The 10,064-nt window shown below is 38.7% G+C and overlaps 1 protein-coding gene across 4 annotated transcripts in view; it reads left to right on the top strand.

The window, feature by feature from the left end:
* cd151l (CD151 antigen, like) overlaps window positions 1-9,762 on the top strand; it is a 58,102-nt gene extending 48,340 nt beyond the window's left edge. For all 4 annotated transcript variants that reach the window (XM_016231352.1, XM_016231350.1, XM_016231349.1 and 1 more), the window contains 3 exons: window positions 1,588-1,749; window positions 6,364-6,450; window positions 9,361-9,762. In XM_016231352.1, coding sequence (XP_016086838.1) covers window positions 1,588-1,749; window positions 6,364-6,450; window positions 9,361-9,420 — 309 coding nt within the window. In that variant the 3' untranslated portion in view covers window positions 9,421-9,762. The remainder of the gene's footprint in view (window positions 1-1,587; window positions 1,750-6,363; window positions 6,451-9,360) is intronic.
* The last annotated feature ends 302 nt before the right edge of the window (window positions 9,763-10,064 follow it).

Raw genomic sequence — 10,064 nt, 5'->3', positions numbered from 1 at the left:
TGAGACCATCCATGTGTGGGGTTGCTTTTCAACCAAGGGAGTGGGCTCTCTCATAATTCTGCCCAAAAACACTGCCATGAATAAAGAATGGTATCAAAACGTCCTACAAGAGCGACTTCTTCCAACGATCCATGAGCAACTTGTTAATGATCCGTGCATTTTCCAGCATGATGGAGCACCATGTCACAAAGCAAGAGTGATAAAGAAGTGGCTCATTATATTGAAATTTTGGATCCGTGGCCAGTCAAATCCCTGGAACACAATCCCATAGAGAACCTGTGGTCAGTTCTCAAAAGGTGAGTGAACAAGAAGAAGCCCACAAATTGTGATCAACTCTGAGAACTAATAAGGCAAGAATGGATCGCCATCAGTCAGGATTTGACCCAGAAGCTAATATCCAGCATGCCAGAGCGAATTGCAGAGGTTATGAAGGAGGGAACATATAATTACTTGGTTATGATACTTTGAACCAATTATTATTGCCCCATTGTTATTGTATTTATAAATATGGTCATATTAATGCCTGTTTTTCACTTATTTTTATTGCTAAAAAATATCAGATTACTCTATTTTCAAAATAATCAGTAGATAACTTGATTACCGAAAAAATCAATAGTTACAGCTTTAGATTAGTTAAAACATTTCAAAATACAACTGCATTGTTTTGCAGTTTGTGATTAAAATTTCTTTAAAATAGTATTAAAATATTGTCTTGTTCCATTGAACCAAGTATCTATATTTTGTCTCATCTGCTGAGCTAAGTGTATTGTCACACCCCTAGTGTCTGTCATTGCATGCTTTGCATGTGCTGCACTTTATTTGTACCATGTTGTTTTATTAGTTTATTCATTAGAATTTGAAAGATAATAACGATATTGTTTGATAAGTGAGATCACTGATTTTAGTCCTTGAAAACCAAAAAAGTAGTGTCCTTGAAAGTCCTGGAATTTCATTCTTCTTTATCTGTTCGAACCCTGGTCATAGTAGACATCATAATTGAGGATGGGTGAGTGACTGGAGTATTATGTAGTATAAAATCTAATGTTGTGAGTTTACTCAACTAGTGCCCCTCCCCTCCCCCCAGTGGAAGGAAGTGATAGGCAACTTTTTGTTCTATTTAAAAAGAGACTTTCATCTTTGTTTTAAATTACTGTAGAAGTTATGCACTCACAGCCCTAAGAGTTAGCAACTCAGCAAGCTGCACCATAAATTCTGTGGAGAGGGGGGATGCTGCTTCAGAGTTGTAAACAGCCATGTCTGCCCTCCCTCTTAGGACACAGTTTTTGTCTGTTTCCTGTGTTGACCTTAAAGGATGCTGATGTAATCTTTACATTTGCGTCAACATCAGAATCTCTATCTCCAAGTTATTTTGCATAGCTTCATAGTTTATTTTACCTTTTAAGGAATATCAGCTATACCACTGTATGCGGCAGATGACTGACAAAACATTAGTGTACTCACTCATCTTTCTTTTACAAACAGCAAGTGATCCTTGATCCATCTACATTTGGACCAACAATGTTCTTTAACATTAATTAATTAACTGCTATTCCTACATGGGCTAAGGATTGCTTTTGTTTCTGTCAGTTCAAGTGCTGTGGCAGTAACGGCTCCTTTGATTGGGTGGAGAGTGTTTGGATCCGCTCCGTTGAGGCCGACAGTCGGTTGGTTCCTGATAGTTGCTGTAAAAGCCCAGTCATAAAGCTGTGCGGTCGGAGAGATCACCCCTCGAATATCTATAAAGTAGAGGTGAGTGTACCCCAAATTACATTCTTGCACTAAACAAAAGGTGAAATGGTTTCTGGTGGTTCTGTTGGACAATACAGGCACTTTCACACATAAAAACGTACAATTGCTAAATTAACTTTCCCAGTAAACCTACATATGCTTTTCTTACAAAGCTCTCTGCACTTAGATGTATAGCCACCACTCATACATGGGGCTGGGTAAATGATCAAATATTTCCTAAAGGAGTGTCATTAAACTAGTGAGAAGGATGTGTATTAACTAATCATCAGCTGGTGAAGCTGTGCTAGTTTTGAGTAGGTAGCACAAATCAAAGTGGAAGCGAACACTTAAAAAAAAAAAAAAAAAAATACCCTTTTGGAGCCATATTGTGCCAACTTTATTCTTTTTTTCTACTTAGTTATCTTTGGTTGAGCACCCCACTTGAGCTATTTGCTGGTGATATGCATGTTTTTTTTTTAAACTGCAGTCCGTAAGTTTTGCTTCTTTGTCGCCATCTCTGTTTGAAGACCTGCAATTGTAGCTATTTGCGGAATTATCTTGCGTGGGTTGTGCCCACGCACAATGTGTGGCTGTCAGTCACCGCACCATTGTGGATTCTGCACTTTGTATTCACAGATTCTACGTCTTGAATGTATGACCCAAATAAGAGTTTTCACTGGAGAATGTCATCTGAACAAGTAACAACTGTTACTTTTGTTCTGACCAACTGAGGACTGGTCGCATTCTTTTTTTCAGTAGCCACTTCTCAGTGCGAATTCTTTTGTTTTTGACTACGGGTGAATCTCCAGTCACTGATGATTGCCGTTTCGACCTTTCTGGATTACAATCCGGCATTTATTCCAGCTGCTGTTAGAAAAGGCTATAAACGATCTTTCACCTGCAGCATCCTCACGTATGATGTAGCATACTAGCCGGGACAACTTCTTTGTTTACAGACGTGACGTAATGACGCAGCGCCATGCTCGAATTTCCAGCGAAAACCTACCCGTACCACTCAAATTAAAAAACTTTATTGCAAGCTTACCGTTGTGAATCAAGCTAAAGCAAGGTGATGGTTTTAAACACTGGCGGGTTATGTACTTGCTCAAATTTATTTTGGATAATTTTTAACCAAAAAAGTTACGGACTGCAGCTTTAAAGGAGACATATTATGCCCCTTTTTACAATATGTAATATACGTCTCTGGTGTCCCCAGAATGTGTCTGTGAAGTTTCAGCTCAAAATACTCCACAGATCATTTATTATATCATTTTGAAAATGCCTATTTTGAGTGGAAGCAGAAACATGCTGTTTTTCAGACCTGTCTCTTTAAATGCAAATGAGCTGCTGCTCCCCACCCCCTTTTCCAGAATAGAGCTGCACCATTACAGCTCGGACCTTGTAAAAAAACATCTGTTTTGGTTCTGATTATCATGTTTATTGCGCTGAAATCATGCGTTTTAAACAATATTAGTTAAAAATTCTGATATACGGTTTTCTGAGCGCACACGGACAGGTGCGTGCCACCGGACAGCATGTGAGTACTAAACTAAGTTCTCATTCACACACAAGTTTACATTAAAAACACACGAGTTACAAAAACAGTCGGTTATGTCTGTGAAGGTAAACAGCTGGGAAATAAATCGCATGTTTATTTTAGATCTGTGTGGCAGCAGCAATATACATTAAATAAGTCAATAAATCCACTGCTGTCTTTTCTCCTCTGAGGCTGGGACTCTAAATAGTGTTCTGTGCTCGTCAGTGCAGCCAAAGGCAGAACAGTTAGCATGTTTTGCTCAAACTTTCGCCATGGCATTAGAGCTGGTACACCGTTGTCGCTTGCAAAATCATAATGGTGGTGCCATGGGTGGAAATCAGACGCACTCGTTTTTTCAGACGCTTGGAGAAAAAGGCTTACCAAAACAACGTTACTGGGTTAATCTTTTTCACGTTTCCTTGGTTGGTAGATGCACCGGGGACCTGATTATAGCACCTAAAACCTGGAAAAGTCAGATTTTCATGATATGTCATCTTTAAGTAACAAATGCCACTAGGTTAAAAACTAATTTAAGATTAACAACTGTTTGTTTCCACATTTTCAAACCATAGTTTGATCTGTGTGTGTAAAAAAAAAAAAAAATACCCTTTTGGAGCCATATTGTGCCAACTTTATTCTTTTTTTCTACTTAGTTATCTTTGGTTGAGCACCCCACTTGAGCTATTTGCTGGTGATATGCATTTTTTTAAACTGCAGTCCGTAAGTTTTGCTTCTTTGTCGCCATCTCTGTTTGAAGACCTGCAATTGTAGCTATTTGCGGAATTATCTTGCGTGGGTTGTGCCCACGCACAATGTGTGGCTGTCAGTCACCGCACCATTGTGGATTCTGCACTTTGTATTCACAGATTCTACGTCTTGAATGTATGACCCAAATAAGAGTTTTCACTGGAGAATGTCATCTGAACAAGTAACAACTGTTACTTTTGTTCTGACCAACTGAGGACTGGTCGCATTCTTTTTTTCAGTAGCCACTTCTCAGTGCGAATTCTTTTGTTTTTGACTACGGGTGAATCTCCAGTCACTGATGATTGCCGTTTCGACCTTTCTGGATTACAATCCGGCATTTATTCCAGCTGCTGTTAGAAAAGGCTATAAACGATCTTTCACCTGCAGCATCCTCACGTATGATGTAGCATACTAGCCGGGACAACTTCTTTGTTTACAGACGTGACGTAATGACGCAGCGCCATGCTCGAATTTCCAGCGAAAACCTACCCGTACCACTCAAATTAAAAAACTTTATTGCAAGCTTACCGTTGTGAATCAAGCTAAAGCAAGGTGATGGTTTTAAACACTGGCGGGTTATGTACTTGCTCAAATTTATTTTGGATAATTTTTAACCAAAAAAGTTACGGACTGCAGCTTTAAAGGAGACATATTATGCCCCTTTTTACAATATGTAATATACGTCTCTGGTGTCCCCAGAATGTGTCTGTGAAGTTTCAGCTCAAAATACTCCACAGATCATTTATTATATCATTTTGAAAATGCCTATTTTGAGTGGAAGCAGAAACATGCTGTTTTTCAGACCTGTCTCTTTAAATGCAAATGAGCTGCTGCTCCCCACCCCCTTTTCCAGAATAGAGCTGCGCCATTACAGCTCGGACCTTGTAAAAAAACATCTGTTTTGGTTCTGATTATCATGTTTATTGCGCTGAAATCATGCGTTTTAAACAATATTAGTTAAAAATTCTGATATACGGTTTTCTGAGCGCACACGGACAGGTGCGTGCCACCGGACAGCATGTGAGTACTAAACTAAGTTCTCATTCACACACAAGTTTACATTAAAAACACACGAGTTACAAAAACAGTCGGTTATGTCTGTGAAGGTAAACAGCTGGGAAATAAATCGCATGTTTATTTTAGATCTGTGTGGCAGCAGCAATATACATTAAATAAGTCAATAAATCCACTGCTGTCTTTTCTCCTCTGAGGCTGGGACTCTAAATAGTGTTCTGTGCTCGTCAGTGCAGCCAAAGGCAGAACAGTTAGCATGTTTTGCTCAAACTTTCGCCATGGCATTAGAGCTGGTACACCGTTGTCGCTTGCAAAATCATAATGGTGGTGCCATGGGTGGAAATCAGATGCACTCGTTTTTTCAGACGCTTGGAGAAAAAGGCTTACCAAAACAACGTTACTGGGTTAATCTTTTTCACGTTTCCTTGGTTGGTAGATGCACCGGGGACCTGATTATAGCACCTAAAACCTGGAAAAGTCAGATTTTCATGATATGTCATCTTTAAGTAACAAATGCCACTAGGTTAAAAACTAATTTAAGATTAACAACTGTTTGTTTCCACATTTTCAAACCATAGTTTGATCTGTGTGTGTGTGTAAGTGTGTAAGAGAGAAAGAAACATTGTTTCAGAGATAAATTTGACCTTTCCAGTTCAATTGTTCAGATTCAAGTGAGATTTGTCATTCCTCCATATGTGGGAACACACAAAAGGCCGTGCCTCACAGGACCACTGCTAGTACACCGTTGTCGCTTGCAAAATCATAATGGTGGTGCCATGGGTGGAAATCAGACGCACTCGTTTTTTCAGACGCTTGGAGAAAAAGGCTTACCAAAACAACGTTACTGGGTTAATCTTTTTCACGTTTCCTTGGTTGGTAGATGCACCGGGGACCTGATTATAGCACCTAAAACCTGGAAAAGTCAGATTTTCATGATATGTCATCTTTAAGTAACAAATGCCACTAGGTTAAAAACTAATTTAAGATTAACAACTGTTTGTTTCCACATTTTCAAACCATAGTTTGATCTGTGTGTGTGTGTGTGTAAGTGTGTAAGAGAGAAAGAAACATTGTTTCAGAGATAAATTTGACCTTTCCAGTTCAATTGTTCAGATTCAAGTGAGATTTGTCATTCCTCCATATGTGGGAACACACAAAAGGCCGTGCTTCACAGGACCACTGCTATATATTTAAACGTATATAAACATATAACCTATATAAACCTACACATAGCTAACCTGTTGGTAATTTGACTATACATATACTTTACATAAATACTTTATATAAAACTTGAAATACTCTTGATTTTTGCTTTGTCACATTGTTTTTATTTTCAGGGTGGCTGCATCACAAAGCTGGAGAACTTCATTCTGAATCACTTGCAAATCATTGGTGCAGTGGGGGTGGGCATAGCCTGTGTGCAGGTCAGCCAAAGCACTACAGTGTTCTTTTCATCTTTTGTCATGTAGTTGTATAAATGCTACTATATTTAAATATGAAATTAAAAGCATGCATGGGTACTTTTTATGGCTCTCTTTTTACCAACACTTGTTTTTCCGTACTTATGGCGCTTGTTGTTAAGCATGTATTCGTCAGATATAAATGTATGATTATATTTATGACCTCTTAACCTGCATGGACAGTGTTATTATGTAGATAAATTACTAAATTTAATGGAGTAAAAAAAAGCCATTTACAAACATTCACAGTATATCAAAAGTGCTTTTTTCTGTAATCTTTTTTTTTTCCTTAATGGCACTGTTCTCATATGTTGTAACCGCTTTCTAAGTAACATAGTCCTTTGCATTTAGAAAGGTGTTTTGTAGACACAATTCCTGTATAAAGACTGTTTGAGTTATGTGTGTATATATAGGATTACAAGAGTGTAGAACATCTTAATTCTTAGATTGCATTATAGCCATTGTCAATTTTTGAGAATAACACAAATATTAGTTTTCACAAAGTCTGCTGCCTCAGTTTTTATGATGGCAATTTGCATATACCCCAGAATGGTATGAAGAGTGATCAGATGAATTGCAAGTAATTGCAAAGTCTGTCTTCGTCATGAAAATTAACTTAATCCCAAAAACATTTCCACTGTATTACAGCCTTGCCACAAAAGGACCAGCTGACATCATGTCAGTGATTCTCTCATTAACACGGGTGAGAGTGTTGATGAGGACAAGGCTAGAGATCACTCTGTCATGCTGATTGAGTTACAGTAACAGACTGGAAGCTTTAAAAGGAGGGTGGTGCTTGAAATCAATGTTCTTCCTCTGTTAACTATGGTTACCTGCAAGGAAACGTGCAGTTATCATTGCTTTGCACAAAAAAGGATTCACAGGCAAGGATAATGCTGCTAGTAAGATTGCGCCTAAATCAATCATTTATCGGATCATCAAGAACTTCAAGGAGAGAGGTTCAATTGCTGTGAAGAAGGCTTCAGAGCACCCAAGAAAGTCCAGCAAGCACCAGGACCGTCTCCTAAAGTGCGGGATCGGGGCACCACCAGTGCAGAGCTTGCTCAGGAATGGCAGCAGGCAGGTGTGAGTGCATCTGCACGCACAGTGAGGCCAAGATTTTTGGAGGATGGCCTGGTGTCAAGAAGGGCAGCAGAGAGAACCCACTTCTCTCCAGGAAAAACATCAGGGACAGACAGATGTTCTCCAAAAGGCATAGGGATTGTATTGCTGAGGACTGGGGTAAAATCATTTTCTCTGACGAATCCCCTTTCTGATTGTTTGGGGCATTATTGGGAAATAAAGCTTGTCCGGAGGAAAAAAAGGTGAGCGCTTCCATCAGTCCTGTGTCATGCCAACAGTAAAGCATCCTGAGACCATTCATGTCTGGGGTTGCTTCTCAGCCAAGGGAGTGGGCTCGCTCACAATTTTGCCTAAAAACACAACCATGAATAAAGAATGGTACAAAAACATCCTCCGAGAGCAACTTCTCCCAACCATTTCTATTCCAGCATGCTGGAGCACCTTGCCATAAGGCAAAAGTGATAACTAAGTGGCTCGGGGAATAAAACATCGAAATTTTGGGTCCATGGCCAGGAAACACCCCAGACCTTAATCCCATTGAGAACTTGTGGTCAATCCTCAAGAGGCGGGTAGACAAACAAAAGCCCACAAATTCTGACAAACTCCAAGCATTGATTATGCAAGAATGGGCTGCCATCAGTCAGGATGTGGCCCAGAAGTTGATTGAGAGGGGCGAATTGCAGAGATCTTGAAAAGGAAGGGTCAACACTACAAATACGGAGTCTTTGCATAAACTTATTGTAATTGTCAATAAAAGCCTTTGACACTTATGAAATTCTTGTAATTATACTTCAGTATACCATAGTAACATCTGACAAAAAGATCTAAAAACACTGTAGCAGCAGACTTTGTGAAAATTAATTAATATTTGTCATTCTCAACTTTTGGCCATGGCTGTACAGTGGGGTGACCGTCGTACTAACAAAATCTGTCAGTGGGGGGGGGAAATAGGTTTTTAGCATCTATTTATGCCCATAGTATAAGAAAATCAAGCTGCATTTTCAAATATTTAGCAAGTGAACTCCTTGTTGTTATTATTATCCCCCAGCTGTTATGATGAACTGTTGCTTTCAGTAGAGGAAAAAAATGGTTATTCAATACTTGTTTGGGTCAAATAATTTTATCTAAGATAGTGATGAAAATGACATCCATATTCTTTTCTTTGTTTGGTATGAAGCTTAGTCTGGAAGCACAGCACAAAGTTGTTCAACCCTCAAGGATTGAACCAAGATTAAGTTTCATGAGCATTGAATGATTCCTGAAACTCGTGAGCAAAAGGTACTCGGATACATTTCAGAAGAAGCAATGTTGGAAGTCAGACTATTTTAAAGAATTGAAAGAATAAAATAAGGCCAAAGTGTGATGTAAAGATAACATCAGTTGCTGCACTTTAGTGACAAATGTCATGTTTAAGTGTTGAGTTCAAAGAATCATCCCAGAATTGTCGACATAAAGCAAGTTGGATGTCTTTCATCACCAAACATTCTTCTTTAGAAGTAAGTGTAAGTAGACAAGGAAGGAACTACACCATATAAAACTGCCCAGACATGAGAGGAAAGCGGTCATAAATGTAGTCCTAAATTTACATCTGACAATACATGGTTGACGCATCCTGCCATGTCAATCAGGGTTCATAAATTAAGGGCTTTAAATCATAAATTTAACACGTTACATGCTATAATTGAGTAGTTCTGTCTATATTGTTATTTTTGCCATGACCATATGTACATTTATGATATTGTTTGGAATTGTATTAATATCAGGCTTTTCTTCTTTTGTGCGCCCTTTCAGATTGTTGGCATGTTTTTCACCTGCTGTCTGTACAGGAGTCTGAAATCAGAGCCATACTGAAGAGACCGCTCAACTACAGCAATAATCAGTGACCATCATTCTCTACAGCATTTTTTTGTTTCACAAAAATTTAAATAGATAGGAAATAATTAAAGGTTCTGCATACCATCAAATCAGTTCCAACTATCCACAGGCACAGACAGACATATACAGTAATAAATATAGTGTTTTATGATTTTAAACACATTAGGTATTACCGAGTTAGAAAGATTGTTCTAATCTTTTTTGTAAGTGGCTTTATTGTTCTTATCAATTAACTTAAGTTTGGACTGTATTTTATATATGAAACTTTTTATGCTTTTTTTTTCTTTGTTTGTTTGTACTCCCAGATCCTCAATCAAAATATAAATCCTCTGCCACAATACCTTTTGTTTTTGGTCCAATTAATCCTGCTTTGTAATTTATGGAGCACCTTGCCATAAGGCAAAAGTGATAACTAAGTGGCTCGGGGAATAAAACATCGAAATTTTGGGTCCATGGCCAGGAAACACCCCAGACCTTAATCCCATTGAGAACTTGTGGTCAATCCTCAAGAGGCGGGTAGACAAACAAAAGCCCACAAATTCTGACAAACTCCAAGCATTGATTATGCAAGAATGGGCTGCCATCAGTCAGGATGTGGCCCAGAAGTTGATTGAGAGGGG

Source organism: Sinocyclocheilus grahami, unplaced genomic scaffold (genome assembly GCF_001515645.1).
Source record: "Sinocyclocheilus grahami isolate Dianchi unplaced genomic scaffold, SAMN03320097.WGS_v1.1 scaffold388.1, whole genome shotgun sequence".
NCBI classification, from domain to species: Eukaryota; Metazoa; Chordata; class Actinopteri; order Cypriniformes; family Cyprinidae; genus Sinocyclocheilus; species Sinocyclocheilus grahami.
This window is presented reverse-complemented; position numbering and strand designations above follow the sequence as displayed.